At 40.9% G+C, this 15,072-nt stretch overlaps 3 protein-coding genes across 4 annotated transcripts; 1 reads left to right on the top strand and 2 right to left on the bottom strand.

Annotated features, from left to right (window-relative positions):
- Positions 1 to 1,018: 1,018 nt before the first annotated feature.
- LOC116204848 (receptor homology region, transmembrane domain- and RING domain-containing protein 2-like) lies at positions 1,019 to 4,095 on the bottom strand. Of its 2 annotated transcripts, none has more exons than XM_031537178.1 (4): positions 3,644 to 4,095; positions 3,245 to 3,472; positions 2,220 to 2,627; positions 1,019 to 1,985 (listed from the first exon to the last, which is right to left on the bottom strand). In XM_031537178.1, the coding sequence occupies exons 1-4, from the start codon at positions 3,786 to 3,788 to the stop codon at positions 1,420 to 1,422; spliced, it is 1,347 nt and encodes a 448-aa protein (XP_031393038.1). In that variant the 5' UTR covers positions 3,789 to 4,095; the 3' UTR covers positions 1,019 to 1,419. The 2 variants fall into 2 exon arrangements, with proteins under 2 accessions (XP_031393038.1, XP_031393040.1); XM_031537180.1 differs by having other exon boundaries at positions 1,370 to 1,985; positions 3,245 to 3,515; positions 3,644 to 3,785.
- Positions 4,096 to 6,436: 2,341 nt separating this feature from the next.
- Positions 6,437 to 8,849, bottom strand: LOC116205441 (protein disulfide-isomerase 5-2). The gene is made up of 5 exons (XM_031538051.1): positions 8,500 to 8,849; positions 8,228 to 8,331; positions 7,677 to 8,047; positions 7,271 to 7,578; positions 6,437 to 7,188 (listed from the first exon to the last, which is right to left on the bottom strand). The coding sequence occupies exons 1-5, from the start codon at positions 8,755 to 8,757 to the stop codon at positions 6,871 to 6,873; spliced, it is 1,359 nt and encodes a 452-aa protein (XP_031393911.1). The 5' UTR covers positions 8,758 to 8,849; the 3' UTR covers positions 6,437 to 6,870.
- A 1,253-nt stretch (positions 8,850 to 10,102) lies between these two features.
- LOC116205878 (alpha-(1,4)-fucosyltransferase) lies at positions 10,103 to 13,119 on the top strand. The gene is made up of 3 exons (XM_031538571.1): positions 10,103 to 10,766; positions 11,579 to 11,752; positions 12,353 to 13,119. Exons 1-3 carry the CDS (start codon positions 10,269 to 10,271, stop codon positions 12,923 to 12,925), a joined length of 1,245 nt encoding a protein of 414 aa, XP_031394431.1. The 5' UTR covers positions 10,103 to 10,268; the 3' UTR covers positions 12,926 to 13,119.
- The last annotated feature ends 1,953 nt before the right edge of the window (positions 13,120 to 15,072 follow it).

The following is a 15,072-nucleotide window of genomic DNA, read 5'->3' as shown; positions in this document are numbered from 1 at the left end:
TTAAAAAAAATTAAAATCAAGAAATCTGGAGCCATGAGAAAGAAATGATTAGCGAAAGGTACACCGACTGTGTCCGACATCTTCTTGAGCTTCAATTCTTATTGATCTAAACATACGGGCATGAAATTGGCATTGGAATTACAGCGTACTATCGTATTGTATGATCACGCTCGGAAAACAAAACCCGTACTGATAAATATGGAATCCATCAACTCTATGAGTATCGTAGTCGGATACATGTCGTGGCCATCATATTGTCATATGCAATACTAAAAGAAAGTGTTCGACGATAAAGTTAGAGGAAGAAGAATGTTCCATCTACCCGCTACATGAATAGTGTTGACACCCTCTTTTGGTATGCATATGTAAATAAAGAGATTACTATGAGACAGGGCCCGTATTTAAGGTATTGATGTAGAGGATGGACAACAAAAAGCCACCTCGTCTACAAGGGGGATGGCTTGTCCCCAAACGCGAAGTGTGCTCTCTGCAGAGTAATTCTACAGGGTAAATTACATTAGCTCGCCGTGAGTCACCTAATCTCATCTGTGTAACGAATATAACACCTCATAGATTGTGTAACGGATATAACACCTCATAGATCGAGAAAGGTATTGCCGTGAAAAAGACGTTAAGGGTAACGGATATAACATGTGACATTATATCACAAGAAAATGAAAACCTATTTTCAACGACAATAGATTTTTTTAATGACAATTATAAAAGCCTAGACTTAATTAGTGAATCTTTATTGAATTGTGATACATGTCACGCGATATACATGTCACATGTAAGACTCTCCACAGGCCGAGGTGATTGTTGATAAAATGACATTTTGCCGTCAAACAAAAATTTTGCCATCATTGACAGAAAACAAGGGGCAGAAAAACACCCACTTTTAAGTTCAAGGCTCATGGGAACTGAAAGAAAAGCACAATTAGAGAAAGGTTAATCTCATTTACCGGTAACCTCAGGTTATCACAAGATGGGGAGGGGTTAAACCGGTCATCACAAGATGTGGAGGGGTTAAAACTGTCTCTACAACCAATCTATTCAACCACAAGAAGACCATTCACATATATATGCTGAAGTACAAATCATAATTTTTAACTTCCATTCACCCGAAGAAGGGTAAAATTACAATCATGGACTTTGCACCGATCATTTTAATAAGTAACTCAGCCAGTAAAAACCCGAAGCAACGACTTCCAAGCTCACCTGAAAAACAAGAAGCTAATGCTACAATGTACAGACCTTGGGCAGCTCGAGTCTATCATCGTCGTTGAACGCAGCTCGGCAGTAGCAACATTTTTCCCCTTGTGTTCCCGTAAGCCACTCCGAGAATGCATCTTCCCAAGATTATTTATCCTTTTGATTGAAATCTTTGCACACTGAATTGGGGCCAGGGCTTTGTAGAGTCTAGGACTCAGGAAGGGAATGTGCTGAAGCAAAAGGAGAGAAGCTTGCTGCCGACTCGCTACAATGAAGTGCATGGTGGTTCTGGTGACTGGACCCCATGAAACTCGAGGAACCGATGCTTGGGCTTGGTGCGTAAGGAGACATGAACCGAGAGTTGAGGGGAGATATAGAAGGGTAGCCCAAGGAATGCGGAGAGACCAGGTGGGACCCATGCGACCTTTGAGACGATGCATTCCTTAGGTCATTAGTGCTTCTGCTCACGCTCATAGGAGGAGATTGACGGTACGACCGAAGGGACTGGTGAGACATTAAGTAGGAGTTTGGGATGGAAGGCGTGTGGACCAGTGAAGGTGTTGGCGATGGGGAGATTCGTACGGCTGATGATGACAGTGCAGTCGATCGAGCATAGGAGGAGGCTAGGGAGGATGCTGATGGACTAGGAGAGAGCAGTGGCGTCGATTCAGATGCCGGTGGTTCCCCTGTGCTTGTCCTTGCATCACGCTTGCAGACAGGGCAGAAGGTTCTCCATGTCGTGAGCCACATATCCACACATAAAGCGTGAAATTCTGTTCAAAAAATAAATTTAAAAAATATATTACTAATGCTTAGCCATATAAGACAGAAACAGGCGCTATTCTAGAACTAAACAACCTAGTCTCACTTTCCAGTATGTCATATTACACAGAGTCACAAACTACAAGTAGAAATAAGTTAACCATATTAATCAATCATAAACAGAGAAATAGAGCAAATGGAGGATCTATGCATGATTACATAGAGGGCAGAGAAACGAAACCTACTGTGTCGACAGGGAAGGATTCTGAGCTTTTCTCCCACATTGTAATCTTCGAGGCAAATAGCGCAGGTTCTTGATGTGCAGTTATCCTCCAAAACGGAAGTGAATATAAGGCTCGGCATTGCCTTAACTAAGCGACTGCTCATCCCATGAAACTCCCGAATGCGTGGGTTGGCACGGGGACGCTCTCGTCTTATCCGGTGCCTACGAACGAAGAAGCATGTTGCAAGTACCGCTGACATCGCAAGCAAGGAGATGAAGGAGATTGCCATAATGGACCATGCGGAGTTTTCAAAACTCGGGATTATCCAGAGCTCCACGTCCTTAGATCCTGCGTACGATGTAAGAATCCTGCCTGATTCTCTAGAAACAAACACTGCGTGGATTTTAATACCAGCCGAGTTCCCTGCCACTGCAAATTCCAGAAATCATTGGAAATTAGAGATTTTATTTAGCAAATTAAGGTTCTCAATCAACAATTCATACATTGAAACATTATTTGCGAGACTAAAGCTTAAGACCATCCTTCTTCAAATCATATCATTCGGCATCAATCATCATCTCCACTGCAATCAGCAATAGGGTTCTGAAAAGGTACTTTGTTTCTCACTATTTATGGAAAGAAAAAGCTAACACCAAGTTATTAAGCTATCGCACTTCTGGGACCTATAAAACTATGTTGCAGCAGCATATAGATTTAGCTTGTGCCGTGGAGGCATATCTATGCGCACGGGGCCCGAGCAAGCACATAAAAGGAGGGTCACAAAGATATTATACATCATTAACTCACAAAACTTAGCATGAAGATGAGCAGAAAAAAGTTAAAACTAGCCAAAATAAACTACACGTGCAGATTAGAACTTGCCCAAGCTACAAACCATCTAACTTGCAACAGAATTCACATAACCATGAAAATCTAGGAGGATAAGCAATCAATAAATTTAATAATACTCTACACTGCAGCAGGCTACAGAGACCAAATTAAGAGCAAGTAACCAATATGTCTTTCGTGAAGGGTAGGATCATTACTTGCAACCAGGGGGCCGGGTTCGCTATCGTAGACGATGGCAGCTTTGAAAGAAGCCTTCTGGGCTCTCCTAATTTTTTCCTCGAAACTACAATTTCCTCTAACCATCAGCACGAACGGGGAACTAGAATTCGGGAGCCGCTCAATTTTGTTCGTCAAGTCGGAGCATGCATCGAGGGGGTGCGCGAGATAGAGCAACCCGCATTCGCCGGAACCTCTAACTGCAGGAGCTGGAAATTTCAAGACGAACCCAACATCAGACACAAGCTGAATCTGAACAGGCAATCGAAAAACAGCAGACACAGCACCGAAACATAACATCAACCGTTCAGCTAATTTCCCATTAATAAAAACATACAAAGTTGAAATTACAATTAATTAAAAAGAAAAAGGGCACCGACCGAAATTGGCTTCAATGGCGCTGAAGGAGAGAGTAACGTTGCTGCCAATCAAAACCACGTTGCCCGACGCCGTACAGCAGAAACACAGCAACCAGAGCCATAACAACAACACACCCATAAAGCCGAAACGATCAAAAGCCGCCATTTTTACACCATGAAAGAGGAAGCGAGCGAATTCAGCGCCAAACCAGCGGGCGCAAAAACCCTAAATTCCGAAGGAGAGAGGGAAAGGGCTCAGCTTGAAGCAGAGGATGATAACATCAGATTCCATTAGATTGAAATTTTGGGGGGGGAGGGAGAGAAATTATGGATCTTCTTGATTCTCCCACAGATCCTGATGCCCCTTCTCCCGTCAATAGTATAAGGAAATTATATAATAGTTTATGAAGAATCGTGATTTTAATTATTTAAGGGTTTGTTTGTTTTGAAGCTCGGGGAGGAGAGACGAGAGGTTCTAAAAAAATAAAATTGTATATAGATATATAGATACAGATATACATAGAAGCTTCATGGTGGGGCTAGCAAATTGTTAATGAGTGTTATCTTGAAATTTTCTGGACATTTTTTGTGTTGAAAAAGGAAGTACGTATCCATACCATCACTAATGAGTCGTATAGTACACGAAAATTTAGCTGATTCGTTCAATAGAACGCGTTATACGATCGATAACTGTATAAAAATTTTGATACAATTTCTGATTTCATCAGCTCAATTTTTTTTTTCTTTTTAAATAATTCTAAACCGGATGAGGACTTCCAGCTGATAATGCTGTGTCTTTGGATGGAAAAGTAATACTGTTGGCTTTATAGTGATTGCAATTGGGAACATGCATGAATGGATTGGATCATATAGTAGATTATCAGATTCATATATTATATTTTAATTGTATATTGTATTATTTAGAGGGTTGAATGAATGAATGATGAGGATAAAATGTTGACATTTATCCAAAACAACAAACCCCATATGGTATCTTTCTATTATAAGGGAAAATCGGTCCCTCTTCAATGTTGGTCTCTTGTTGTACGAATGAAATTAAAAAAAAAAAAATAATGATTGAAGAGTGCTTCTACATCAGGACACTAACACCCCATTTGATTTCGTAATTAAATTTTTAAAATTTTAACTCTAATTTTAACTTTATTCAGTGCACAATAAAAATAAACACCACAATTATTTTTATTTTTTTTTTCAATTTATTTAATCATTCAATTCAATTTTTAATACTAAATTCTCTCAATTATCTATTACTTTTTTCACAATTCAACAATACAATCATTACTTTCTCTTAATTATTCATTACTTTTTTAAACTTTTTCTCATAATTCAACAATACAATCATTATAATCCAATTAAAATCAAAATTCAATTCTACTTAACTCTAAAACCAAACACACCATAAAATTGTGTTTGATAACTAAATTAATTTTTCAGCACTTAATAAAATTAAACCTATTGATAAAATAACATAAAATTTAAGTTAACAATTCAGTCAAAAAGGTGCTGCATCATTTAATAATCCAAAACCTACTTAATCATTCAGCTCTATATTTGCTTATTCGCGCAGTAGGGGCTACTTTTGATTTATTTACAGCAGTGCCCTTGCACTTTTTTATTTTGCAATCTAGTCCATTTCTCGATTTTTCTGTAAGAATGTTGGGTTTTTGTTTTTGTGTTGGGGGGAGGGGGCGTGGCTGGTGCCGGATGAAGGAGGAGGGTAGTGGTGGCCCCGATTTCTAATCGAGGTCGCCGGTGATCTCATTTGGGCGATAGTGGCTGGGCTCAAGGCCACCACCGCCCCAAATCTCCCTCTCTTTCTTCAACGATTTCAAAGAGAGAGAGAGGGGCAATTGAGAGCGGTGGTGGCCTCGATCCCGGCTCCCATAGCCCAGGTGAGGTCGCCGGCAATCTTGATTAAGGTTGTGGTGGCCGAAACCTGGGCTACCACCGCCCCTTCCCTCTCCGCCCTCTCCAATATTGGCATCTCCTCTCTCTTTTTTTTTTCTCTATTTTCAGTAATCGAATTAAAAAATATGGAGCCTAATTGAAAAAAAAAAGTAAATATTGATCAGAATATAAATATAACCTTAGAGAACTATAAGTTTTCAACATTTTACTTTATCAAACAGTTTTGACTTAACCAATCAAGCATCTATTCTCTTAAGTGAATAAATTTTCAGCACTTCAATTTTAAGTCCACATGTGTTGTCGTTTACCATATAGGCGGAGTTAACGGCCACGTTAGCTGAGTTAACGTCAAAGTTAACGGATTGGTAAATGGTGGAAACGGAAGGAATCATTTTAATTTTTCAGACTAAAATTTAAAAAGTTAGAAGATTGAGAAATTTAAGGAAACTAATTATTTCGCCTTTATTTTTCTTTTGTTTTCGCCATTAATTTCATAGTTATAAGAAATAGCTGAGCTGAGCATCCCTTTGAGGCTAGAATCCAACTTGTCGGGGTGGACCGTGGCTTGCCTCGGTCGAACCACACATCATTCGGACCTGGTCATGCTGACCTCGGCTAAGTGAAGATGCAACCATGTTTGAACCATGACAGGCCGAGAATGGCCCCTATGAGCTCTTATAGCTTCAAGCTCATGGCAGAACTCAGCTCATCATGGTCGGAAAGGAGTCTGAACGTGACTGTTGATGAGCAATAGGAGCATTCTCTCTTATAATCGAATTCGGCTTCCGCAATTCACCAGGGGAGTTCAGGATTTTCGCGCTTTTCATGCTCACGAGTATAACCTGAGCCTGTTAAAATCGAAATATGGATTGAGAATCGGGCCGATGCCAGGAAGTCCGGCTGAAGTAAAAATTCAACACCGAGCCTGAAAGTTACATCTCAACTGTGTTTCTCTGCTTTCCATTACCTCAGCCCACGGATGTGAAGGAACGTTCAACAAGTGAGCTACCATTCCTCCATTGAGAACATTTACGACTACAGACTAACACGAATAAATTAGAAAGGGAACCCAAAAAAACGTCGGACGGGTCCTAGGAGTCGCCATACAAGCAAAAGGATATGGATTAAAACATCAATAAATCAGCATGCCATAATGTATAGAAAATCATACATTGCCGACGACATGTGATTCTCTTCCTTGCAGCTTCAACCTCAATCTGCAGCAGTGAACTCTCAGCTTCTGAATTTCCCATCTCCCGGATGCAAATCCAGTGGTGAGGATGAGAAAGAAGAGTCGTGGTGGTATCCAGATCATTTTTCTAATCTTCCTTGTCCCCGGATTTGTACTCCCTCCTCTCGGGCTCGGAGGCAGAGCTGGTCCCTTGATCAGCCTGGTCCCTTGTTCCAACTCGCAGAGGTTCATCATCCATACAGAAGCCCATCACAATCATCACAATTATGACCAAAAAGACCATAATGTACGCAATTTTGACTCCCATGTTCAATGACTTGATGTAGCCCATGAGAGACGGGCCACTGATTCTCTTTTGGACCGTCCTGCCTTCTCTATATCCTTCAAGAAATTTCGTGATCTGAGATCCCTGATCCTCCTCGTGAATGACTTCAGAATCAATAACCTGTCCGATGAGTCATCCATCAATCAGTATAATAAGAAGTTCAGTGATCAGTGAAGTTGTATCTTAGTGAGGGTCGACTTACTGTGAAGTACTCTTCATTTCCATCCCACACCACCATCTTCGGTAGCTCTGTCTTCTTCGTAGAACCGAAAGAATCGGTGAACTCCTCGAATTGTTTAACCCCAACATAACCAAACACTATGTCTCGGTTTGCAGATGCAGCTGCCTTCAGCAATTTCACCAGCTTCCTCGATGCATCATCTGTCTCATCTTCCACGATTGTCAGGACAATTTTCCTATCATCGTCCCTCAGTAACTTCAGCGTATCTGAATTTATTGGCACGGACAAGGGCAGAAAGTTCTGCTTCACAAAGTCCTCAAGGAATTTTTCTGCCAAGATAGGCAAAGTTTTCACTAACATCAGCAAATAGTACAAGTTGCCAACAAATGGAGGGTGAGCGAGATAAGGAAAATTCGATTCCATATACCTTCGAAGGGACCGTAAAAGATATTCCTCTCGTTGTAGCTGGGTTGGATGGCCACAAGAGCAGGAACTTTGTCAAAATCATACGAGACCATGACATCCTCGGAGAAATCCTTTGCCACAGAAAACCATGCCTTCTTCTTATACTTTCTCGCTAGGTTTAATAACACCGACTCATCCAAACCGAAACCAATGAACAATGGGAAACTGGAACCAGCAGTTTCAACAAATTCACCTATCGCAGCATCGGAATCGAGAACAGAGACATCAGGAGCGACAAATTTCTTTAGAAAGCGAACCAGCAAATCTGCTTTTCTGGGCCCGTGGTACTCCATCGGAACACCATGCATAAACAGTTTGAGGGTCGGATAACCACTGCATTAAGATGATCATTTTCAGATACTTTATAATAATGTCGAGATGGAATATGCAGAAACACAAGTTCTCAATAACGGACCACAGCAATCACATTCATTACAATAATGTAAGCAATGAAATATAATTTCGAGCCGGCTCTGTGAAGTCGGCAGGAAAGGGACAGAGCATCATTCATACTCGATATCATGTTTGACGGCGACCCGCTTATACTTGTCAGTATCTACTTTTGCTATCACCACAGGCTGTTTGAGCCCAGCAAGAACAGGGGCAGCTGCATCCAACTGCAAAACCCATTACTTGTCAGCGGATCAAAAAGGGGCTGAACTTGTATATTAAACCAGATAAAGCAAACAAGCTTCAGATCTCGCAAAAAGGGCGATTCATTGAATCTAAGAAAGTTCACTCCTTTGCCACTGTTTTACAGTATATTAAACCAGATATAGATCTACCTCGGGGGAGAGCCGCTTGCAGTGGCCGCACCAAGGGGCATAGAAATCGACGAGGATGTAGTCGAAGGATGCGATCGCGGTGTCCAGATTAGACTCGTCCAGTTCCAGTACCTTCCCATCTGTCACCGAGAAGCTGTCCAACGACGACGAGGCAGAAAAGGAAGAGGGAAGCTCTGAGATTTGCAGTAGTATCGATAACAGAATCACGGCTCGCAAGCTCGGGATTGAGCGTCCAATTCCACGGCAGCTGATGATCATCGTAGCGAGCAGGAACCGGAGATTGCTTTCTTCTTCTTCTTCTTCTTTGATGGGGAAGTGCCGGTCCTCGCCGGAGTCTATGTTGCCGTGATTTTGTCCAAATTATTAATTATAATTAATTGAAAATGGAAAATCAGAGGAAGTATATGGGCTTATAATGGGCTTGGGCTTTTGTGAAGCCCACTTTTATATGTGTGTTTCTTTTCTTCGTCCCACGTAACCGCATGGTGTTTAAAAAGTTCCATACAACTTCTCCATCCTTTCTTGGCCTGGAGTGGCAGATTCACATTGTTCATCCATTTAGGGAGAGGAAAACCAGCGGCGATTGAACTGCTCAGATGTCTCTCAATCTACTGGGTTTTCACATTTTTCATTTTCCATCCAACCACATTGAAGCTCTCATTTCTAGAGATATCGTAAGGGTAATTTTACCTCGCTCTTGGGTAGAAAGGGTCTCATTTTGCTCTTATGAGGTTTTTGGTATCGATTGTCAAGGAGGATTGCCAGCAATCCGTGATTAAATTACCTGGGCTCACTGCATTACTTTGTTTGGTGACAACGTTCGGGCAACAATCCATCTTCTAGTAGTAATCCACATTGACTAGGAGGGTATGCCAATGTGAATTGCCTCCAAAATGGCCATCTCAACAAAATGAAAATTATAAAAATGCCATTTTCTTCTTCTTCTCAGTTCTCTCCTAGAAATCCTAATCGACTCCTCTGCCACCGCCACCACTAATGTCAACTCTTTCGGAACCACCATCACCTCTACTCCTTCTCAACGTCTCCCCCCGCCATCACCTTCTCCATCGTGCTTCGATCGAAGCTCAGAGGAGTCGATCGTTTTTTTTTCTTTTATAATATTTACATATTTTTAAAAAAATTAGGGTTGATATTTTTGAAAATGTTTTTGAAGGGTAATTTTGACTTTGTAACCTACATCAAGCAATGTCAATCCGTTGTTTTTTCCTCACCAAACGCGTCAATGTGGATAAACGGTTATCTATCTAGTAGGGTTCAATCTTGTGGTAATATGAACATTACCACTTGAAAGATTATAGGCAATCCATCCAGATTGCTGGTAATGTTGCATTTAAATTACCAGGCCCACAGTTGTTTGGTGACACAATTCAAGTGGCATTCCTCCGATCAAGCGTGGTATTCATCCGTTAAGTGGGAGCAAAGTGGACTAGGATTCAAACTTCGAGGTGTAAATCGGCTAAAGTACAAACTATAGGGTGCAAGTTGTCCAGAGGGAAAACCTCAGGGTTTAAAATTCAATTATCCTCCTTTTGTGGGGGAAAGGGAGAGAGAGGGGAAAATAATTTTCCAAGTAAACCATGGAGTCGCCGGGTCCATTCCGGTCGGAGCTGACAAACCAGAAGTAACCTCCATTGGCAGTCTCGTTATGCCCACCATTGCCATTTCTTCTTCTTCTTCTTCTTCACGGAAGAAGCGAGGATCCAACCCCAGCTTACATCATCTCCTTCTTCTCCTTTTTCTCCTCTACCATGCCCTTGAAGCCCCGGAACTCCATCACCATCACCCTGATGCTCTCCCTCACGTTCCTCGCCCTCTTCTTCTCCGGCCTCCTCCAATTCCCATCTCTCTCCGCCCCTCTCCCCTCCTTCAGGGACCCCGCCCTCCTCTCTGGCCCCAATACCACGCCGGACCCGTTCACCGACCTACTTTCGGCATACAAGAAGTGGGATTCCCAGGTGGGCTGCACCCAGTTCAGGGAGAGGCACAAAGCTTGGATCTTGACTCGGACTGGGTCAAGCAGGTCAAATGAGTCTTCCTCCTTGCAGGTTTCCCCTGGTGAATCTGAATGCAGTGAGCTTCAGCTGAACCATGCGAGTGTTCTTGTCAAAGGCTGGACTTGGATCCCTGACAATTTGGATAATTTGTACGCTTGCCGCTGCGGGTTGAGCTGTTTGTGGACTAAATCTCCGGTTCTCGCGGATAAACCCGATGCATTGCTGTTCGAGACTTCCACACCTCCTCGTCAGGTACCTCCCAATTTTATTGTGCGTGTAATGCAAGGCTTTTAGATTAATTACTGTCGGAAAGAATGTAATGTTAGCTAGATCGCGGTGGAGGTTGCCTTCCTTGCTTTTGCCGAAATGTTAATGCGGAGTTCTGCTTAATTGCCTATCTTTTGGGGTCCAGTGGTGGGCAGGGCCTATAGATTCTCAAGTTCAAGGTATATTCTCATTTCTATTGTAATCGGGTTCTTTTGTGGAGGGATTTGTGTGATCTCATCCATTCAGACATTTCGATTCGTCTAGTGGTTTGTTCTCTTTGCAAAGTCTCTGTTTGTGATCTGCAGTCGGTGGTGCTCTGAGGACAGAGTGTGCAACCTTGTGTTCTCTTCTCCTTCTGTGCTGTCTAGGATTGTCCAAATTTGATCGTGTTGTTCGCTCGGACATGATGTTAGATTTGCAAGATTCTAGAATGGTAGGATTATTCTAGGTAATCGCTTGAGGGTCAGTTATGATGCGTGACGACCTAGAATAAGGAAACGATTCCGATGGAAAATTACCCCATAATATAGAGGTACTAGTTGTACTCTCTCATGTCAAGAATAGATGGACAGCTGAAGAGAAAGACTGTTGAAGAACTTATCCAGTTTCAATAGGCAGCAATGCAGACTCAATGCCTGTTTCAGCCTCCTTGCAAGCCTTTTGAGTAAATTATTTGTAAATACTCATCTGTCTGTATCTTATGAAGTGCTTTTAGCCTATGTTGATATGCAGTTGATATGCTCAGTGCTTTGGTTTCTCCGACTCTTATAACTGCATGTATTCTTACTCAATTATAGAGGCGCACTGGAGATCCACTGCGAGTTTACATGGATCTGGAGGCAGGAAGAAAGCGATCGGGCTTTGAAGATTTGTTTATAAGTTACCATGCAAAAGATGATGTTCAGTCAACCTATGCGGGATCACTCTTTCACAATGGCCGGAACTATCATGTCTCGTCTTATAAGAACAATGTATGCTCTGTTCTTGTTCCTCTCTCTCTCAATTGTGTCAGTATGTGTTATTTACTTGCTCTTCTGCATTTGTGGTGTATGATCAACTATATAGAGCCAGGGTTGATTGTTCAAAACTTTCCACTCTCATTGTATGGTATAAAGAACACTGTGTGCAAAACATGTTTGCCATCCTCTTTGGTTTTCAGTGAAGACAATTCTTATGGATCTGTACAAAGATTTGGCAAGCTGCTTTCCTTACATTCCTGCTAAAATTGATCAAATTGAATTGCTGGAAAATAGAATAGTGGAGAAGTTTGCAGGCTTTTTCTTAAGACAAATAAAGCTGGCTGGCGAACTTCTTTGTGGTCCTGGACCACGGATGTCTTGTGTTTGAGAATGAGAAACGAAAATGAGAGGATCTAACTAATTCGTCGAAATCCTTATCAAATTCGATAAATGTACTTTACTGTATTTCTTCCACGGCTCTGCGAGTTAGAGTATCATTTCTTGTTTTATCTCTGTGAAATCTATATTCGCTTGCAGTCATAATCTATACATAAGGGAATCAGATGTTCCATGGTGTGATACCTGACCTTGCATCTTCTCTATTCATTGTAGGAAACTCTTGTATATTGGTCCTCATCTCGGTGCCTTCCTCAAAGAAATGAGCTGGCCAGGAGGCTCCTTAAGTTACTTCCTCATCACTCCTTCGGGAAGTGCTTAAACAATGTGGGAGGCTTAGACAAGGCCCTCTCTTATTATCCAGAGTGTGCAAATGATGCGAGCACCGTCCCTAGATGGTGGGACCACCTCCATTGTGCCATGTCCCACTACAAGTTTGTCCTTGCGGTAGAGAACACTTGGACTGAGAGTTATGTCACTGAGAAGCTTTTCTATGCCCTGGACTCGGGCTCAGTACCTATTTATTTCGGAGCCCCCAATGTGGCAGACTTTGTGCCTCCGCACTCGATCATCAATGGGAATAAATTTAGTTCCATGGAGGAGCTGGCGAATTATGTTATTGCCCTCAGTAATGATCCTGTGGCGTATGCCGAGTACCACGCATGGAGGAGGTGCGGGGTGATGGGAAATTACGGAAATGCCCGGGCAGCGAGCCTCGACACCTTGCCGTGCCGATTGTGTGAGGCTGTAAGCAGAAAGGGTGGAAGAAGCGCAAAATCTAATCTGTGAAGAGTGGTCTCAACTTTTTCCCCTTCTTTGGGGATCATTGTTCTTGGATACGGATGATTGATTCAATTATAACGTACAGTGTTGAGAATTTTTGGGTTTGTATGCTAACTTACAGAAGATGATCAATTCTTGTAAAGAGAATAGAATACGAAGAATTATTAGTAGAGATCAGAGGGAGTGCTCGAATTGCATTATTTCTGCATTTCTTGGTTGGCTTTTTCGCATGTACATTATGAGAAAGTCGGGACTGTTATCATAATCAATCGTGATGCCATGAAGGACGAATGCCATTGACTGAAGTCCTGCAACTTGGATGGATGCTCTTGGGTCATGGCCGTGGTCGATGAGATTAGAAAGCGAACTGAAAGAGCAGAGTGAACTTTGCACTGATTTTTCAGGACATGGCATTATATGAAGAGATGTGATGATACTTTCGGGAACAAATGTGAGAAACGTAAGTTTAGGGTGTGAAAAGTAAATGAGTATATTATTGGGTTTTAGGGTTTTGATTTGAAACAAATTGCTTCGATATTTTGATTGTTCTAATAATTTTCTCTGTATTTTTCTTTTTCTTAATTGAATTTTGATTTGTTGAAGAACTTTATTCCAGATTGACTGTTTCGTTATTGAATATTTTGACAGGATGTTATTCCAATTTCATTATAGATCTCGCTTCAGTAACAGTAAGACTTTTATGATTTATATATCTTGAATATTTCTTTTTTATTCTTATTTCATAATTTAATTGAAATCTTTTCTCCATGAACTTCGAATTCTGTAGGTTAATTTATCTATTATTATTCTTTGATTGAATTTTGATTTATAGAATGAATGCTTTAAATTAATTTCTTTTTCAAGCTAAGTTTTTCGATATTCATTGTTTTAATAAATCTTTATTTCAGTTTTACTATAGTTGTTTCTTTAGTAATTAAAAATCCTTGAGTCATTTATATATATATATATATATATATATGTTAACATCAAAATTTACATTAATTAACAATACAAATAAGTTTTGATATAATTCAAGATTTTTATTATTAAATTTCTTAGTAAACGTCTGTGCAACACACGGAGTTTTTATCTAGTTTTCTTGAAAAAAATGGCTACTCTTTTTTATTCCTAGCAGATGTTTTGTCCGGATTCAGTTGAGCGGGTCAGATATATATCATTTCAACGCAAACAAATATCTTGTCCGTGACATTTTCAGAAATGATGTTTTTTTAACCTTAATAATCCTTCCCCTGCTACAGTTATCTCTTTATCAATGTGAAATTTACGTACTCCTCTCATCCCCATCAGATGGTCCAGCTCCTGAAGCATGGGAACTAATGGATCGATGCAACCTCGAACGCAGCTTAATATATTCCCAATTACTGACTTATGACTAATCAGAATGAAGGACCAATCCAAGTCAACCCTCATGTCCTCTCTTAAGAACCTTCCATATTATTGCATCTCTTTCAATTTAGCTTTCCTCAGGGCTTTTTTCTCTATTGTCTTTTTATGGAGTTTGCTTTGTTGCTAAACGGAAAGCTAAGCTAGTCTACGTACGGGGCCGTTATTCCATGTTGTCGTTTTAAGATAAGAAATGGTGAATTCTCAGTAGTTATGGGATTCTCTTTAGAGGCATCAAAATGATGATGAAGAAATGGATGTTTGGATGTAAAGGGAGTGACGACTGGTATTAGAACGAACATTGATTGTAGACCTGTGAAGATGGATTGATGTGGAGTCAAATTAGCATTTCTTCAGGGTAAGAAGAAATTGTCAGATGAGAAATTTTTTTGTTCCGACCTTTTCTTTCTAGAGGTCTGTTTTTATTCGGAGTATAGATTACGGCAACTGTGTAATAAATTCTTCCTCTTCCTACATGTGACGATATGTAGTGTAGGCCCAGATCTAATAGATGTCTTCGTATATACTACAATTATGAATGACTCGAAGACAAGCAGCATCTCATTCGTTCCTCTTTCACCGAGTTCGATGCTTCCATGAGTTCACATAGAGATATATAGACACCTATCCGGTTAATAAAGAGGACATCATCTCAAAATATCAATGGAAGTTGGAAATGATTAGCCACTAGAAGAGACAACATGCCTTTCCTTTCCTGCACTTCAAATTAACTTGAAAAAGTTAATTTC

The sequence above is a fragment of the Punica granatum genome, chromosome 4, assembly GCF_007655135.1.
Source record: "Punica granatum isolate Tunisia-2019 chromosome 4, ASM765513v2, whole genome shotgun sequence".
Taxonomy (NCBI): domain Eukaryota; kingdom Viridiplantae; phylum Streptophyta; class Magnoliopsida; order Myrtales; family Lythraceae; genus Punica; species Punica granatum.
The sequence above is the reverse complement of the archived record's forward strand: the minus strand, read 5'-3'. Positions and strand labels throughout refer to the sequence as shown.